At 42.7% G+C, this 20,187-nt stretch overlaps 1 protein-coding gene across 6 annotated transcripts in view; it reads right to left on the minus strand.

Moving 5' to 3' along the window:
• Window positions 1-20,187, minus strand: part of USP42 (ubiquitin specific peptidase 42) — a 71,814-nt gene that overhangs the window by 29,753 nt on the left and 21,874 nt on the right. For 2 of the 6 annotated variants that reach the window (XR_007147794.1, XM_047838770.1), the window contains exons 1-3: window positions 16,217-18,510; window positions 14,701-14,950; window positions 11,940-12,140 (exon numbers count right to left, since the gene is read on the minus strand). Coding sequence is in view for 5 of the 6 variants with exons in the window: in XM_047838770.1 (XP_047694726.1) it covers window positions 11,940-12,140; window positions 14,701-14,941 (442 nt within the window). In the remaining variant the exon portion in view is untranslated. Of the gene's footprint in view, window positions 1-11,939; window positions 12,141-14,700; window positions 14,951-16,216; window positions 18,511-19,289; window positions 19,422-20,187 lie in introns of those variants that run through there. The other 4 variants (XM_047838773.1, XM_047838772.1, XM_047838771.1 and 1 more) reach the window with 3 other exon arrangements.

The raw sequence follows: 20,187 nt of genomic DNA on the forward strand, positions 1-20,187 counted from the left end.
ATCCAATTCATGATAAAACTGTCAACAAAGTAAGTTTAAAGAGAACATACCTCAACATAATAAAGGCCATGTATGAAAAACTCACAGCTAGTATCATCCTCAATGGGAAAAAACTGAGAGCTTTCCCTCTATGTTCAGCAACAAGACAGGGATGTCAGTCTCACCACTGTTATCCAACACAGTACTGGAAATCCTAGCCATAGCAATCAGACATGAAACAAAATAAAAGGCATCCAAACTGGTAAGAAGTAAAACCTTCAGTACTTGCAGATGATGACACAATACTCAATATAGAAAACCTGAAAAGACTCCACCAAAAAACTACTATAACAGACCAATGAATTCAGTGAAGTCATAGATACAAAATCAATGTACAGAAATCTGTTGCATTTCTATACACCAATAATGAACCGGCAGAAAGAAAAATTAACAAGTCTATCCCATTTACAACTGCACCAAAAACAATGATACCTAGGAATGAACCTAACCAAAGAAGAGAAAGAGCTGCACTTTGAAAACTATAAAACACTGATGAAAGAAACAGAAGAGGACACAAAGACATGGAAAGACACTCCATGCACATGGACTGGAAAAATATTGTTAAAATGTCTATACTACCCATAGCAATCTACACATTTAATGCCATCCCTATCAAAATACCAACAGCAATTTTCAAAGAATTAGGACAAACAATCTTAAAATTTGTATGGAACCACAAAAGACCCCAAATAGCCAAAGCAATCTTGAAAAAGAAAAGCAGGGGCGCCTGGGTGGCGCAGTCGGTTAAGCGTCCGACTTCAGCCAGGTCACGATCTCGCGGTCCGGGAGTTCGAGCCCCGCGTCGGGCTCTGGGCTGATGGCTCAGAGCCTGGAGCCTGTTTCCGATTCTGTGTCTCCCTCTCTCTCTGCCCCTCCCCCGTTCATGCTCTGTCTCTCTCTGTCCCAAAAATAAATAAAAGTTGAAAAAAAAAAAATTTTTTTTTAAATAAAAAAAAAAAAAAAAAAAGAAAAGCAAAGCTGGAGGCATTACGATTCCAGACTTCAAGTTATATTACAAAGCTGTAGTGGTCAAAACAGTACGGTACCAGCACAAAAACAGATATATGGATCAATAGAACACAATAGAAAATCCAGAAATGGGGGCGCCTGGGTGGCTCGGTGGCTAAGCGTCCGACTTCAGCTCAGGTCATGATCTTGCGGTCTGTGAGTTCGAGCCCCACGTCGGGCTCTGTGCTGACAGCTCAGAGCCTGGAGCCTGTTTCAGATTCTGTGTCTCCCTCTCTCTCTCTGCCCCTCCCCCCATTCATGCTCTGTCTCTCTCTGTCTCAAAAATAAATAAAACATTAAAAAAAATTTTTTTAATAAAAATAAAAAATTAAAAAATTAAAAAAAAAAAAAAGAAAATCCAGAAATGAACCCACAATTACACTGTCAATTAATCTTAGACAAAGCAGAAAAGAATATCCAATTGGAAAAAGTGTCTTCAACAAGTGGTACTGGGAAAACTGTCAGTAACATGCAAAAGAATGAAACTGGGCCACTTTCTTACACCAACACAAAACCAAATTTAAAATGGACTAAAGACCTAAATATGAGACCTGAAACCATAAAAATCCTAGAAGAGAGCACAGTAAGTAACCTCTTTGACATCAGTCATAGCAACATCTTTCTAGACATGTCTCCTGAGGCAAGGGAAACAAAAGCAAAAAGAAACTATTGGGACTTCATCAAAATAAAAAGCTTCTGCCCAGCGAAGGAAACAATCAACAAAATTAAAAGGCAGCCCATGGAATAGAAGATATTTGCAAATGACATATCCCATTAAGGGATAGAATCCAAAATATATAAAGAACTTGTAAAACTCAACACCCAAAAAACAACTAATCTAATTAAAAGATGGGCAGAAGGTATGAACAGACATTTCTCCAATACAACATCCAGATGGCCAACAGACACGTGAAAAGATGCTCGTGACCACTCATCGTCAGGGAAATGCAAATCAAAACCATAATGAGTTACCACCTCACACCTGTCAGAATGGCTAAAATCAACAACACAAGAAACAACAGTGTTGGCAAGGATGCAGAGAAAACGGAACCCTTGTGTATTGTCGATGGAATGCAAACTGGTGCAACCACTCTAGGAAAGAGTATGGAGCATCCTCAAAAAGTTAAAAATAGAACTACCCTACAATCCAGCAATTGCACTACTGGGTATTTACCCAAAGAATACAGAAGCACTAATTCATGCATAATGCATCCCTATGTTCACAACAGCATTACTTACAATAACCAGGATATGGAAGCAGCCCAAGTGTCCACTGATTGATGAGCAGATAAAGAAGATGGAATATATACCCACAATGGAATATTAAGTCAGAAAAAGAATGAATTTTTGTCATTTGCAATGACATGAACGTACTTAGAGAGTGTAATGCTAAGCATAAAAAGTCAGTCAGGGGTGCCTGGGTGGCTCAGTTGGTTAAGCGTCCGGACTCCTGATTTCAACTCAGGTCACAATCTTGTGGTTTGTGGGATCAATCCCCGCATCAGGCCCTACTGAGAGCACAGAGCCTGAGTGAGATTCTCTCTCTCTCTCTGCCCCTCCCCTGCTTGTGCACATGTGCAATCTCACTCTCTCAAGATAAACACTAAAAGTCAGAGAAAAACAAATACATGATTTCACTCACGTGTAATTTCAGAAACCAAACAAGCAAAGGGAAAAAAAGAAGGGAGAGAGATAAACCAAGAAACACTCTTAACTACAGAGAACAAACTGATGGTTACCAGAGGGGAGGTGAGTAGTGGGATGGGTGAAATAGTTATGATGAGGACTGGGAGATTAAATAAAAACTTTTAAAAATAATAATACTAACTCCAATGACCAAATGGAGTTTATTCCAGGGATATAAAGACAACTGAATACTGGAATTGGAACATCTACCAGTATAATCTACCATATTAACAGGCTAAAGAAGAAATATCACATGATCACATCAATCTGATATAGAAAAAGCATTTGACAAAAATCAACACTTATTCATGATAGAAAGCAGAAAGCAGAAAAACAGAAATAGAACTTCTTTAACTTAATAAAGAGCATATACCATAAAACCTACTGCTAATATCAAACTAACTGCTCTTCTTTCTAATAACAAACAAGGCAAGGATGTCCACTCTCATTCTTACTCAACATACTGCTGGAATTGTAGCCAGTGAAATAAGACAAGAAAAGGAAATAAAGCGCATACCAATCAGTAAGGAATGAGTAAAACTGTCCATACTTGCCTGTAACAGGACTAATAGAAAAATCCAAGGAGTCTAAAAAAAAAAAATGCCTAGAACTAATAAGTGAGTTTGGCAAGATCACAGAATATAAGATTAACATACAAAAATAAAATGTATCTTTATATACCAGCAATTAACATGTGGACACCAAAACTAAAAATATAATGCCACTTACAATCCCTCAAAAAATATTCAGGTGTAGATCTAACAAAATAAGACAAAACATGCTGAAACTACACAACAGGGATGAAAGTAAGGAAGATTTAAATAAATGGAGAAACATACCATATTCACAGATGGAAAATGTCAACCTAAGTGAAGATGTCAACTCTCTCCAAATTGAGATTCAGCTTTAACACAGCTCCTATCAAAATCTCAGCAAGATTTTTTTTGTAGGTATAGACACTATTATTCTATAATTTACATGGAAAGACAAAACACCAAGAATAGCTAAAACAGTTTTGAAAGAGAATAAATGAGTGGAATCATCCTATCTGATATCAAGACTTATGACATAGCTACTGTATGGAGGGGCAGACATATACTTCAAGAGAACAGAATAGGAAACCCAGAAACAGACCCACACAAATACGCCCAAGTGATTTTTTACAAAGATGTGAAAGCAATTCAACAGAGAGAAGACAGCCTTTTCAACAAGTGGTGCTGGACTAACAGACATTTATAGACAAACAACTAACTTCACCCAAACCTCACATTATACAAAAATTAACTTAAATGGATTACACACCTAAAGTGTAAAAGTATAACATTTTTAGAAAAAAAAAAAAAAAACAAAAAAAAAAAAACAACCAGGAGACAATCTTTAGGATCAAGAACTAGGCAAAGATACTTTTAACTAAACTTAAACTAGGGGCGCCTGGATGGCTAGGTTGGTTAAGCATCCGACTCTTGATTTTGGCTCAGGTCACAATCTCACCATTCAGGGGTTTGAGCCCTGCATCAGGCTCTCTCTGCCCCTCCTGTGCTCACTCAGTCTCTCTCTCTCTCTCTGCCCCTCCTGTGTGCGCTCTCTCAAAAATAAACTAAAAAACAAACAAAAAACCATAAACTAAACCAAAAGCAAATTCCATGAAAGGAAAGATCAGACTTCACTAAAATTAAACACTTTTGTTCTGTGAAAAACCTTGTTAAGGGGATGAAAAGACAGGCCTCAGACTAGAAGAAACTATTTGGAACCTGTATATCCAACAAAGGCCTGGTTACCTAAACTATAGAAAGAACTCTCAAAACTCAACAGAATAAAAACCAAGACTGCAATAGAGAATAAGCAAATGATAGCAAAGAGACATTTCACCAAAGAGGACATACAGATGGCATATAAATGCATGGAAACAAGTTCAAGACCTTTAGGCATTAGGGAAATACAAATTAAAACCACAAGATATCATTATATACTTATCAGTACGGCTAAAATGAAGAACAGTGACAACACCAAATGCTGGCAAAAACGCAGAGAAACCACTGGAGCGTCTGGGCGGCCCAGGCGGTTTAAGGGTCAGAGTTCTTGATTTTGGCTCAGGTCATGATCTCACGGTTCAGGAGATCAAGCTTTGTGCCAGGCTCTGTGCTGACAGCACGAAAACTGCTTGGGATTCTCTCTCTCCCGTTCTCTCTCAAAATAAATAAATTTAGGGGCGCCTGAGTGGCTTAGTCGGTTAAGCGTCCGACTTCGGCTCAGGTCACGATCTCGCGGTCCGGGAGTTCGAGCCCCGCGTCGGGCTCTGGGCTGACAGCTCAGAGCCTGGAGCCTGTTTCAGATTCTGTGTCTCCCTGTCTCTCTGACCCTCCCCCATTCATGCTCTGTCTCTCTCTGTCTCAAAAATAAATAAACGTGAAAAAAAAATTTTTTAAAATAAATAAATAAATTTAAATAAACAAATTTGTTTTTTCTTTTAAATGCAGAGAAACTGGAAGTCTCACCCACTGCTGGTAGGACTGTAAAAATGGTCAGCCACTCTGAAAAACTGGCAGTTTCTTATAAAATCAAACACGCGCCTACCATATGAGCGAGTGAGTGCAGTCCTGGGCATTTACTCCAGAGAAACAGACATGTTCACACGCATGTTGTATGCTCTAATGCTTACAGCAGCTCTATTCACAATATCCCCAAACCGGACATAAGCCAGATGTCCTTTTATGGATGAGTGGTTAAAACAAGCCATGCTATGTCCACACCATAGACTACTACTCAACAATAAAATAAATACAATTTTAAAAACCCACACACAAATTATTAATACAACCTAAATGAATCTTCAGAGAATTATGCTGACTGAAAAGCCAATCCCAAAATGTTATATACTGCATAACTCAATATGTATATATATGACATTCTTGAAATGACAAAATTATAGAAATGAAAAATAGTTTAGTGGCTTCCAGGGGTTAAAGGAGGAGGTCGGGGCACAAGGAAAGTGGGCTTGGCTGCAAAAGGGGAATATGACAGATTCTGTAATGATGGAAATGTTCTGTATCGTGACTGTATCGACGTCAATACCCTGGTTGAGATCCTGAAATAATAGTGTTACTACTGGGTAAACTGGGAAAGGTACATGAGATGTCTTTGTGTTATTTCTCACAACTGCATGCGAACCTACAATAAGGTTAGCTTTAAAAAGGCAAAATAACGACATTTCAGACTGAGAATGAAACCAATTACAGCAAAAAGCATCGTTCATCACTAGCACGCAAAGTTAGGGAAGTCCTTTGGTCCTAAGGAAAAATACCAGATGGGAATCTACATCTACGTAAAGGAACAAAAGCAGTGGATATGGTAACTGAACAGGTAAGTATAGAAGATCTCTAAACAAACCTTAACTATTTAAAGCAAAACCTTTATAATTTATTTAAGGCAAAAATAACACAGTATGTTGTCTGATTACAAGGCAGGTAGAACTAAAACAAACGACAACAAGAGCACAAATGCCAGGAGTGGGAAGATGAAAAGTGCATCGTCACAAAGCCCTTACCACACACAAGCGAAACATCAGTTGAAGGTAAACTGTGATCGTTTAAAGATGCGCGCCAAACCCTAAAGCAACCACTAAAAGTAGAAAACAAAGTTACAGAAAACATGCCAATAAAAGAGATTAAATATCATATCATAAATAAATATCATAAAATTACTTATTCCGGGGCACCTGGGTGGCTCAGTCGGTTAAGCGTCCGACTTCAGCCAGGTCACGATCTCGCGGTCCGTGAGTTCGAGCCCCGCGTCGGGCTCTGGGCTGATGGCTCAGAGCCTGGAGCCTGCTTCAGATTCTGTGTTGCCCTCTCCCTCGGCCCCTCCTCTGTTCCCTCTCTCTCTCTCTCTCAAAAATAAGTAAAACATTAAAAAGAATTTTTTAAAAATCATAAAATTACTCATTCCAAAAGAAGGCAGAAAAAGATGAAAAAGAGGACAAGGAATAAATGGAACTAATAGAAAACAAATGAGAAGATGGTAAAATAAACCCACCCGTATTAATAATCTCATTAAATACCAATGGCTTACCCAAATAAAACATGGAGACTGTAAGAAAAAAATTACCTGATAGGTTATTTATACAAGAAATCCACTTTAAGTATAAACACAAGTAGGTTAAATGTAAAAACATGGAAAAAGATATACCATGCAAACATCAATCGTAAAAAAACTGGAGAGGCTCTATTTACATCAAAGTAGATTTCAGAACAAAGCATATTATTTGGGATAAAGAGGGTAATTTCATAAATTATAAATAAGTCACTTCACCAAGAGGTCATAATAATCTTAGGTGAGTGACAGAGCTCCAAAGAGCTCCATAAGGCAAAATTAATAAAACAGGGAAAAAAACCAAATTCACAAATGTATTTCATTTCAATAGACCTCTCTCAAAATGTGATAGCATGAGTAGAAAAGCAGTAAGGACATAGAAGACAGCTTCAACAACATTATCAAATAACTGACCATAATCAGCATTTATAGAAACAAGACAACACAGACACTACACATCCTTATTAAGTAAATAATAATTATTAAGTGATGTGGGACAGTCACCAAGCTAGACCACGCTCTGGCACATAAAACAAACCTCAAGTTTAAAAGGATTCAAACAATAAAAAGTATACTCTGACCACAACAATTCAATTAGCTATCAGTAACAGGACAATTTCTGGAAAATCCTCAAACATTTGGCAACTCAACAACACACCTCTAAATAACCGCAAGGGCAATTAGAAAGTATGTTGACTGGGATAAATGTGAATATGTGAAATACTGAAATGTCTGGGATACAACTAAAGCAGTACTTAAAGGGAAATTTATAGCACTCAAAAGACTGGAAAAGATCTCAAATTAAATGACCTAAGCTTCCCCTTTAAGAAACTAGAATTGAGCGCATTAAATCCAGAGTGGGCAAGAGAAAAGGAATAATAAAAATAGTAATGAACATCAATGATACAGAAAACAAAATAACAATGAAACCAAGAGCTGGTTTTCTGAGAAGATCAATAATAAGATGACTAAAACTCTAGTCAGATTGATCAGGAAAAAAGGAGGGGAGTCATGCGCATCAGGAATAAGAGAAAGAAAATCACTATAGATCCTAAAAAAATTAAAAAAGGATAACAGAACATTAAGAACAAGTTTATGCCGACACATTCAACAAGACAAATTCCTTGGGAGACACAAACTAATCAAAGCTCCCTGATGAAAAAAAAAGATAACCTGAAGAGGCCTCTATCCATTAAAGACCTTAAATATGTAGTTAAAAACCTACCCGTGAGAAAACTCCAAGGCCCAAACATGTAAGAAATAACCCCAATTCTACACAAATTCTTCTAGGAAACAGAAGAAAATAATCCCCACATATTTCATAATGCCACCATTACCCTGATGCCAAAGTCAGACAAAAGCATAAGAAACTATAGATTAATATTCATCATGAACACAAAAGTTAAAAAATGTGTAGCAAATCCAATGATACATGGAAATCATAAGACATCAAGACCAAGTTGGGCTCATCTCGGGAATGCAAATTTGGCTTAACATTCAAGTACAACACTCAGCCTCAGCATGATAAGACTCTACAGCTAACAGCATACGTAAAAGCCAGAGACTAAAATAAAACGCCTTCCCCCTAAAGTGAAGCAGGAGACATCTACGTCCACCACATCCATTCAACACTGTAAAGGAGGTGCTGGCCAGGGCACCACAAGCAGGAAACAGCAAGCAGACTGGACATGCAGAAATAAAATTGTCCTTATTCATAGATCACACGATCGTCTCTACATAGAATCTCAAGAAACCTTTAAAACACACACACACACACACACACACACACAGAGTTACTAGAATTAATAAATTTACCACAGTCGCAAGACCTAAGATCAATATCCAAAAGTCACTGGCATTTTTATATTCTAGGAACAAACAATCAGAAATCGAAATTCAAAAAATATTACCATTTATAACAGCTTCCAAAAATACGCAATACTTAGGGACAAATCTGACAAGGGATGTGCACACTGTACTTGTACACTGAGAACTAAGTGCCACTGCTAAAAACATTAAAGAAAGGCTAAGTAAACGGAGGCATATACCTTGTTCGGGGGCAGAAAACAACGCTGTATAGATGTCAGTTCACCCCAAGTTAATTCACAGATTCAACACAATACCAATCAAAATCCCAGGAAGCTCTTTTGTAGAAATTGACCAACTGAGTCCAAAATACATTTGGAAATGCCAGAGACCAAAAAATGGCTAAAACAACTTTGAAAAAGGAGAACAAAGTTGGAAGACTTACCTGATTTTAAAACTATTAAACATCTAGCAATCCAGACACTGTGGTGGTGTTGAGATAGAACAGTGGATCAGTGTAACAGAACAGAGTCCAGAAATAGATCCGTATGAATATGGTCAATTGATTTTTCACAAAGAAGCAAAGACAATTCAGTGAAGACAGAACTATCTCTTGAACAAAGAGTACAGGGACAACTGGATATCCATACTGAAAACCAGGACCTTCAATCCATTCTTCACACCACAAACAGAAATTAACTCAAAATGGATCACTGACCAGTATGAAAGCTCAAACTATCAAATTTGTAAAAGAATACAGAGAAAACCTTTGTGACCACTGGTGAGGCAAAGACTTAATACAACACTTAAAACACGACTGATGAAAAGAAAAAGTAGAGATGTGGAATTCTTTTTTTTTTTTTTTAATTTTTTTTTCAACGTTTATTTATTTTTGGGACAGAGAGAGACAGAGCATGAATGGGGGAGGGGCAGAGAGAGAGGGAGACACAGAATCGGAAACAGGCTCCAGGCTCTGAGCCATCAGCCCAGAACCTGACGCGGGGCTCGAACTCATGGACCACGAGATCGTGACCTGGCTGAAGTCGGACGCTTAACCGACTGCGCCACGCAGGCGCCCCGTGATGCGGAATTCTTCAAAGGACACTGTGAAGAGAACATTCTCCCCCCCACTGCAAGACAGTCTGCAAACTACATATCTCATAAAGGACTTGTACACAGAACATATAAAAAGCTCTCAAAACCCAACAACAAGAAAACCACCCAATTTTAAATCAAGCAAAAGCTTCAGCCAAAAAAGTATACAGATGGCAATTAGCTGTATGGAAAGATGTTCAACATCATTAGTCATTAGGGAAGTGCAAATTAAGATCACGGTAAGGTAGTACTTGCTATGCCTATTAGAGCAGCTGATGTTGGAAAGAATGACCGTGCCAAATATTAGGCGACATACGGGACAAACTTTCATTCACTGCTAGTGGAAATGTAAGATGCCATGATCCCTGTGTGAAACAGACTGGAAGTCTATGTCCAGGTTAAGTACATACATACCATAGGACCAAGCCATTCCACTCCTACACACTTACCCAAGAGAAATGAAAACATCTCTTTCCAAAGACCTGTTTATACACGTTCACACAGCTTAATTTGTGACAGTCCCAAATAAGAAACAACCCAAACGCCCGTCAACAGGTGGAGAGACAAAATGTGGCACATCCATACGATGAAATACTACTCAACAGTAAATACTGTTGATACATGTGACGACATGGAATAATGTTGAAATGACCGTACTAACTGAAGGAAGCCAGGCAATGTGTGAATACATGCCTCCATAATTCCACTACATGACACTCTAAAAAATACAAACCAATCTATAGTAGACAGAGAGCATATCAGGGGCTGCCTGGGCTGGAGGGGATGCGGGGCAGGAAGGGGTGGAAGGGAGTGATTTCAAAGGAGGGCTGGGAAACTTTAGGGGGTGATGAATACATTCATTATGTTAATTGTGGTGATAGTTTCATGGGAGTATGCAAACGTCAGAATGCATCAAACATATATTTTAAGTATGTGCAATTTATATCAATGACACCTCAATAAAGCTATAAAGGTAAATGTACCTAAATATATATATAATTACGTATAATAAACAAATGTACCTGAATTACATACGTAATTATGCCTTGATATACCTAAACAAAGGAAAAACAGAAAGAAAGAGAAAACTACCAACAGCATAAAAGACAGGCACCCAATTCTGGACACCCGGAGCTTCTGAATTTTTGTGTTGGTCCTGTCTCTCACTGTCCAGGTGCCAGTGCTGGGTTTTCATCCATACCCTGCTTTCATTAAACGAAAAGTGATGGGAAAGCTGTCTGTGGGGAACGAATTATGAACTCAGAAGGGAGAAAATGAGGGCAAACAAAACGTTCGTTCTGTAACTTAAAACCCCTTGGCGTACCAAACACCTCTGGGCAGTGAGATTCTAGGTGATTTTCCTTTGGTTTATTTAAAATTTTCTGTACTTTCCAAATTCTTTACAAGCGTTATTTTGCTCTTTGGGGGGAAAACAGTTTTAAAAGAACCAGTTTAAATTCTCTATTAATTAAAGAACCATTCGAAAAGAAACCAAAGGCATTCTCACCCTGATAATTACTGAACAGCACCTGAACACACACGAATCTCAGTATTAATGTAGATCAAAGAACAGGGAGGTTTCCCTTAAAAGGGATGAAGGATGTTTACGATATATTTACAAGGTCAAACCTCAAAAACTGGCTATGTCCTAACTTCTGAATTCCACTAGTCAACCACTGAGCTGGTTGTCACCTATTCAAGACAGATTTTAACTGATTTCCTGCCCTTCAGGTTGAAAGCTGAGCTCACATACCAAAGGGAAAGTCCTGTATGGATTTCCAGGAGGCTGGGGGCCGTAACAGGAGGTTCCTCTCCACGAAGGCTTATAAGCCTGTAACTGAATCAAGCCTTACAATACAGGATGGAAACCGGGAGAGGCAGCATTTCTGAACTCTGCTTGTCCCGAGCTGTCGGTGGCAGACATTTATGTCACATTTTTTAGCAAGTGTAGAAAGCCAGCAGGGGGTTCAGAAATGCCAAATGCTGATAAAATATGTTTCTTTTTAAACAACTTCACAGGTCAAATTAGGTGCAAAACGCTTTTGAAGCAACCTGAGTACAGTTCTTAAGAGTCCTCCTCAATGGTTTCTAAGAGAACCAATTTCCTAGTGATCGTAGAATTCTTGGCTTAAGTCTTCACTTTCCCTGCACAGGAAAAAAGGAAGTAGGCTAGCACGCCACAACACCACACAAGTAACATGACCCAGAACACTTACATGTCTTGGAGTGCTCATGTGATAGCATGTAATTGGCAAGAGGCGGCGTGTAAGTCAAACACTGCAATGCTGCATTGGCAAAACAGGTGTTGCCCAAATTCTGGAGCCCGGCTCCAACTCTGTGAGTTTGTTGCCACTTAAGACAAATTTTCTCAGATGGGAAAAGAACTTTTTGTGGAGGAGCAATGCCATCACCTAGGGCTAGAAAAACAAACAAGAAATATTTAAAAACAAAGCTTTACATGCTTCTCGAGCTAAATAAACAGCAACACATCAAACGGAATCTGATCAGGATTAGGTCACTACGAGCTAACCAGAAATACAGGGAAGAAAGGGACGTTTTAAAAGACAGATCTTAGAGGGGCGCCTGGGTGGCTCAATCCGGTAAGCATTCGACTCTTGATGTTGACTCAGGTCATGATCTCTCTGTTCGTGAGATCGAGCCCCGTGTGGTGCTTGTGCTGACAGCACAGAGCCTGCCTGGGACTGACTGACTCTCTCTCTCTCTCTCTCTCTCTCCCTCCCTCCCTCCCTCCCTCCACCCCTCCTGCACACGCACGTGTGCTTTCTCTGTAAGAAATAAACATTTAAAAAATAAATAAGTGAAAGATCCTTGAATGTGGGAAATCTAAATAATTTGCTTTCTTCAATAAGTAAACTGCAAGGACAAAATGGGATGTTAAAAAAAACTTAAAGACACTTGCCAAATGCAAAGTATAGACCTTGTCCGTTGATTTCAACAAGCCAGCTGTTACAAAAAAAGTATATGGCAATCAGAGAAATCTTAATGTTGACGGGATTTTTAATATAAAGATGGTTTATTTTTTTTTTTAATTTAATGTTTACTTATTTTTGAGAGAGTGCAGAGGGGTAGAAACAGAGGGAGAGAGGGAGAGAGGGAGAGGGAAAGAGAGAGAGAGAGAGAGAGAGAGACACACACACACACACACACACACACACACACACACACACACAGAATCCGAAGGAGCTCCAGGCTCTGAGCTGTCAGCACAGAGCCCCAGGCAGGGCTCGAACCACACGAACCATGAGATCGTGACCTGAGCCAAAGTCAGACACTTAACCCACTGAGCCACCTAGGCGCTCTGATGTTTTAATTTTTAGGAAATGATTATTTATGTATAACACTAAAATATGAATAGATAAAATATGAGGTCTTGGGCTTGCTTTATAATGCTGGCGAGGGGAGTAAATGGGGGAGGGTATAACTGGCTATGAATTGATAAATGTCAAAACTGACTGATCACTACATGAGAGCCCACTATAATTACTTTTACATCTACTTAAAAGTTTGCCACCACTATACATACAAAATGCAAAGTCCACCCTCTGCAACATTTGCTGCGGATGCTTCTACTCAGTACCACCACCACCATCACTGCCCTCTTCACCAGCAATGCGCTTACAGAGTCCTTAGTAGCTGTCAAACAGTCTCGATTTTAAGACCTGGTAGTGACGTCATCCCCATCTGACCAGGAAGGAAACCGGGTCTGAACTTAGGCTGCTGGGCATCACTACTGACATTCACAAGTACGCTGTACGTGGTCTAAAAGGTTTTTGTTTTTCTATTTTCAAGGCTGATAATAAACAGATTACTAATGATAACCACGTTAAAAGAACTTATTTAGGAAAGTTCCCCATCATCCATGCGAAGACTACTTTTTCTGAAGTTGGCCATGTTCTTGGTGCCGCCAGACGCTGAAATGCCTACACGAAGGATTCTCCATTTTAAAAGAGAAATTAATGAGTGTGAGTGTGCACAGGTAGGCTTCAGCTCAGTGGGAATGGAAAGCAAAACCAGGAAAAAAGAAAGGAGTCCCCAGAGAGTGGGGGAAGAGCTCCCAAAAGGGCATGGCAGGGTGATGGGAGGTAAGGCCTGAGGAGGAGAAAGGAGCCCCAGCGAGTAACGGGAAGCTGGAGTCAGCGAAAAGAAGTTCTGTGGGAAAGTCTTGCTGGTGAAGGTCTCTAAACTCTATGTGTAACATTCAATTACACTGTTTATTTTGTGACATAAATTTTCCTCCCACCCAAACACCTTCAGCAAATCACCTCACAATATCACATTTACGATGAGGGTGCAAAACGGCATTAAGAGCCACATTATTCTAAGTCAAACGACTATCTGAGCAGGACCGAATCTGCTTTCCTTGCCTTTCAAAGCTCCAAATTCACAAGTCTCACAAGGACCCACTAAAGCGTCAATGTCTCATTTAACCCGGTGAGTTTTAACAAATGTAACATTTACATTATCTCCTCTCTTTCAAAGAACTTTATCACCACAGATGATTTTAACTGGCAAAAAAACCCCACAAACCAAAAAACCAAAACCAAACAAACAAACACCCCATGGTTGGGTAGAGCCATTTGACAAAATGCAACCATTTTAAAAAATATCTTTGAAAATTTAAAACACAGACATCTACTTAGGGAACTATGGTTAATTGACAAGTTAACCAAAGGCTTGCCCACCCCAAATCTCACCAAGATAAAGTTTATCCTTCAAAAAATAAGTAAAAAAAGAAACTACAAATATTTTAATAATTAAACATAATCTGCGCTGTCACGATACCTAGCGAATCAGGAGCAAGCAGCACAGGAAAAGGACGCCTGTCAAATAACGTAACTGCTGGCACTCGGGTGGCAGTCTATCTTGGCAAAAGGAACCCCTCTCTGAAACTACCGACCAATGGACAGCATTTATCCAAGAGCTTCTTGGAGTGTTCCTGTCTCCAAAAAGTAGTACCTTGATCCTTTTGTGGTGACGGCTTTGATTTATCAGGTACAGATGAACTGGAATAAACTACAGCACCAGGTACTGGTCCTAGAGAAAGCGTGTGGTTTGAGACATCATTTAACGAAGACACGGCCCCCCAGCTGGCAGAACCTGCATCCATGTCTCCAGGTGAGGCCGCCTCTGAGCTGCCAGGCTGATTCTGATAGGCTGGTGGGTCTGAGGATTCAGAAGCTTTGTCAACTATGGTCATTGTTCAACTCTGCAAAAGACGAAACGCATACAGTTGTTTCATAAAGTGAGAAAAGGGATCTACTTTATTATGAGATCTTAGAAAATTATCCTAGCCACACTTAATTACTGTCAAACAAGTCACCGTAATATAAAGGCAGCAGTATTTTTTAGGTCTGAAATCACTTCCTTGGGACAGTTAGCACTGTGCTCATCTAAACATGTCAGCATTTTTTAATTATAAGCCCTTCAATGAAATATTTGATTAGATCTTGTCATTCTATTCCAAGACCTGTAAAAGTCTCACGTTTCTGTTTACAATCAGGTACCTCAATTTCCAATTCTGTATATTTACCAAGAACCTACATATTTTTTCCTTATTGCTTAAAACTAGCATGTGAAATGTGCCAATCCATTTGACTCAATTTTAATTGCATACAGAATTCATCAGGGAAAAATCTCAACTCCATGAAGAGAAAAATCTAGCTTTAATTTTGAACTCTGAACCAAAATGACTTGTTTGAAACACATTTAAAAAAAAAAAAAAAAGCAAGTCTCACGGCATCTGGGTGGCTCAGTGAGTTAAGCATCTGACTCTAGATTTTGGCTCAGCTCATGATCTCTCGGTTCCTGAGACTGAGCCCCGCATGGGGTTCTGTGCTGACCGCGCAGAGTGTGCTTGGGATTCGGTCTTCCTCTCTCTCTGCCCCTCCCTTGCTCACTCATTCTCTCTCTCAAAATAAATAAACTTAAAAGAAAAAAAGGAAGTCTCACATTTGAAAATTTTTTCTGAGTAGGCTTATTTATTTGGTGTATGTACACGACTTTTTTTAAGTGAAGCCCATAGCATAAAACATTACTGACATCAAACTTGAACACAAATACTTATTATAAAAGTAATTATGTTTTCTCTCTGGATCTTATTTCTCAATCTGGGGCTACTACTAATTAAGCATTTTCTACGTGCTGGACACTGTGTTAATCATGAACACACATAACTTAAACTTCATAATGGACCTGACCTGTGAGAGACTGCACAGACTCCACGGGGTCTATAAAACGGAGCGACTCTGACCCAAACTAGTCAGTCCCTGGGACATCCCCGGCTCTACGGACCTAGTCAACGGAGTACAGGAATGTAAACTGCCCAGGGAAACCCAATCTCGTGTGCCACTCCTCCGTAAGTACCCTTTCTCCCTGGCCTGGCCCGGCGCCCCCCACCCAGCATCTTAACACCCAGACTTGTCGCTGCCTGACCCAGGAACCTCTCCACACGCTCCCCACCTTCCATTCTCACCTGCTCTCTCTGGGCTCTCCCTCGCAGTTCTTCCTCGCCTAACTCCCCTCCATCCTTCCACCTCCGGCCGGTTAACACTTCCACTTTTCAGCTTAGAATCCATCTGCTCTGGGACGCCTTCCTTGACGACACCCGTCCCCCAAGGCTGGGTCAGCAGCCCTCCCGCAGGCCCCCACGGCAGCCTGGTGCGGATTCTGCGGTAGCGCCTCCGCCCCGACTTACTCCACGGCGGCTCCACCCGTTGCTCCCCATCATGCGTGCATTTCTACCCCCAACCTGGCACCCAGAACGCTTTCCACACATGTGCCCAACAAACGAATGAATTCCAAGGATAGGAAGGAACCAGCGTTTGCATTTAGCACCGGTTTGTGCTCAGTGACTTGCATACACTATCTCATTCACATACTGTATCTCGTTTCTACTCTGAAGCAGGAATAGCCTTTAAAACGGGTTTTTAAAAATATTCAATACAGTCAAGTTAAAGGATGATAAACATCCACATGTGTGCCACCTCAACAAATGCTGTGGTGCACAGTCTGTTCACAAGAAGGTTTAAAGAAAAGCCTCAATTCTATTGTAATTTAAAATTACGGCATAATTATAGCCCCCCCCCCACCCCGAAAGCACAACCTTGAGAAATTTGGGGGATCTTATGTAGAACTAAAAAAGTAGACGTTAGATTAGATCTTAATAAAATCAGAAATGAATTGTAAGTCAATCTAAGATACAGGATCTTCATTCAGGAGGAAAGCTTGAGCTGTGTTATCCAAATAAAGTCTACTCCATGGAACACAGTGAAGGCAAGAGTAAGAAAACAAAAGAAGAGGAAGAGGAGGAGCAAAAAGAAGAAAGCCAAAACAGTACTGAGGAAAGGTTAATTCAGCCTTATTTACAATAACATTTAATAGCAAAAACCTCGGTTTTCCCAGGATAAACATCCCTTCAGGACAATCATTAACAAATGACCAAATAAAGCCATTTTACTTGCTCTGATTGCCATGGGGGAGGGGGGTGTCTTAAATGAAAATAATTAAGGAAAGCCTACTACTCAATCATCAATAACCATTTACCATTATAATTTGGGGAAAACAAACCCAAACCATCCATTTGTCTTCATTTGTATATTCAGCCAATGATTACTTATTCTAAAACCATCAAGTATCAAACTCAATTACGTCTGCTACAGAGATAACCCTTCTAGAAGCCAAGCAATACTGTATACAACCTAAGACTCATAAGATTCATACGGTTACGTGTTCTTTACTCTCAGTACAGCTTCTAAGAGTCACTGTTATATCAGGACTTTTAAGCAACTACTTCCAAGAAAAGTTAAAATTTCTCTCAGCATCTTGTGATGATATACAAAAAAGTTACAAAACCATGTGTGAAATAAACAAGTACACCAATCAAGGTTGGATGTGCCCGGAGGAATGAGACAACAAATCGACTTTACAAATGTTTCCTTTGCTTTAACTACAATCTTTTATTCAAAAGTTTTTAAATGTTCAGTCCCTTAAATGATATTTCTATCAAATACCAGAATGCATTATTCTTTCTCGTTTTAAAAATAAGCATATGGCTGTCTTAAACCTTGTAGCACTCCACATAAAGGTAACAATATCAATATATGTTAAAAAAAAAAAACAAGAAAGAAAGAAACTGATACACTCTGCTTCTTCATAAACAATGTAATCCACGTTCTTGTAACATTTCTACTTAAGAGGAAAACACACAAGCTTTAAAAAGATAACAGCCTTGATTTCAATTACTTTTCAGTAAATGAAACGACTAGCCTTAAACCCTTACAAACCACTGTGGACTTGATTCAGTGATAAGAAAAGAAAGCGAAACTGACCTTAAATAAAAAACAAATCAGTAACACTGATTATTCCTATCTCCTATGCACTTTGAATGAGTGATAGTCAAAAGAGTAAAATTCTAGGTTCAAAATTTACAACTCAAAAATCCGGAGACTCCACGAAAATGCACGAGAACCTGTAATACTGCTGTTACCTTGAAAAAGAGGTGTTAACGAAACAGTTTCTCGACCAGCTTTACTGTTACCTGAGTGTATCCACTTTAAATAACCAACATGTTTCCCCATTAAACAAGTAAACCCTGAGGCCTCCCTGAACAGAAAAGAGCTATTCAACAAAAGTGATGTCTACTGCATTCATTATAACAAGGTGAAAGTCCTAGATTGTAAAACTTCGGTCCCGTCGAATTTTCATCTCAAACATCTGAAACTGATCACCCTCTCCCGCGACCCCCTCCAGGTAACCTGGCTCTTCTTGCCCCGAAAATAAAGAACAGGACCGAGGCGCACACGCTTTTGGGGACGCGCCGCCGGGGCCGGCCGGCCCCTCCTCTCCGCCTCCCCCCCCCCCCCGCCTCCCCCGAGGGTGCCCGCTCCGCCCCGGCGGCCGGCGTGGGGAACTCGGACACTCGGTGGCGGAGCCAGGTGGACGGCCCCGCGAGGGGCGACCGGCGTGCCGCGAAGGGGCGCCGGGGTGGGAAAGTTTGTCTGTCTCTGGGGGGTGGAGTGGGGGTGGGGAGGCGAGCCCGGGGCTCCGAGGGCCGCTCGGGGGCGGGAGGTGGCAGCCACGCGGGGGGCGGCGGGCGGGCCGGGGACGCCGGGCTCCGCGGCCGGCGGCCGGCACACGCCCACCGCGGGCGGACCCGTGCGGGCCAGGCCGCCCGGGAGCCGCCCGCCCGGCCCGGCCCACGGGCCGAGGGGGCGGGCTGGGGCCGGGTGGGGGCGGGAGGGCAGTGTCCATAGCAACCAGGGGGGTCTGGCCTCCCCGCGCAGCCCGCCTCTCCCGGCGCCCGACCGCCCCGGCCGCCGCCCCCTCCCCAGCGGCCTGGCCCGGCCGGCACAAGCGGCGCTGCCACCGGCGCCGCGGGGTCCCGGGCGGCCCGCGGCTGCGGAGGGGGCGGCGGGCGAGGGGCCGCGCCAGTCCCCGGCGGGCCGCGCCGGCTCAGGGGCGGCCGGGCCAGCTGCGGCCGAGGCGAGCGGGGCGCTCGGCGGGCCCCACGCCGGCCAGCGGCGGGCGGGAAGGAGGCGGGAGCTTACCTGACCCGGCTCGGCGCTCGCTCCATCCCCCTCGGCCGCCGCCGCCGCCGCCGCCGCACACAGCCCAGCCGCCCGGCGGGGGACAATGACGTGCCTCCATCCGGGCACCGCCGCCGCCGCCTCCGGGTCAGCGCCGCGCCCGCAGCGCCCCGCCGGGCCGCCAGGGGGCGCGCCAGGGCCGCGCCCGCACGCGCCGCCGCCCAGGGGCCGTCGCACAAGAGGCGCGGCGCGCAGCTAACGGGCCGGGCAAGCGCGGGAGGGGCCGTCGTCAAAGCGCCGCGGGCGCAGGCTGGCGCGCGCGTCACTGGAGCGCCGGGGCGCCGCGGAAGGGGCGCGCTGATTGGCCGAGCCAAGCCGCGCGGCGCGGGCCGGGGCGGTCCTTCCCCCCGAGCCATCGGCGGGAGCGGATCGAGCGGTGCGCGGCGGCCGCGGGCCCGAGCCAGGCTTTGGCTGCGCCTGGGCCCGTCCGGCCTAAGCGGGGACGCGGCGGACCTGGACGCCCCCCCCAAACGGACGTGGCTCGGGGAGAGCCTCTCGCGCGCGCCGCGCCGCTACCCCTGCGGCACTCGTCCCTCGGCCTAGCGACCTAGCATTTAAGGACGCCGGAGCCAGCCGGGCGCCAGCTCGCAGACTTCATAAACTGCGTGACCGGGCGGGGAGAATTTGAAACCTGGCTCCGGAAAAGGCCAGGCCCCTGCCCAGCCCGTCTGGACTGCGCCTCATCCAAGCACTGCACACTCCTTGGGGCAACTAGACCAGGTCTTGCTCCCCAGTGCCGGATCCATACTCCCCACCACTTACTGGATGTCTCCACGGCGAGAACTAATTAATTCAGCGCTGCAGCGCGCCTCTCCTTCGCGTCCCCGCTCCTCCCTGACGGTCCTGGGAGGACCTTCTC

The sequence above is a fragment of the Prionailurus viverrinus genome, chromosome E3 (genome assembly GCF_022837055.1).
Source record: "Prionailurus viverrinus isolate Anna chromosome E3, UM_Priviv_1.0, whole genome shotgun sequence".
Lineage (NCBI taxonomy): Eukaryota > Metazoa > Chordata > Mammalia > Carnivora > Felidae > Prionailurus > Prionailurus viverrinus.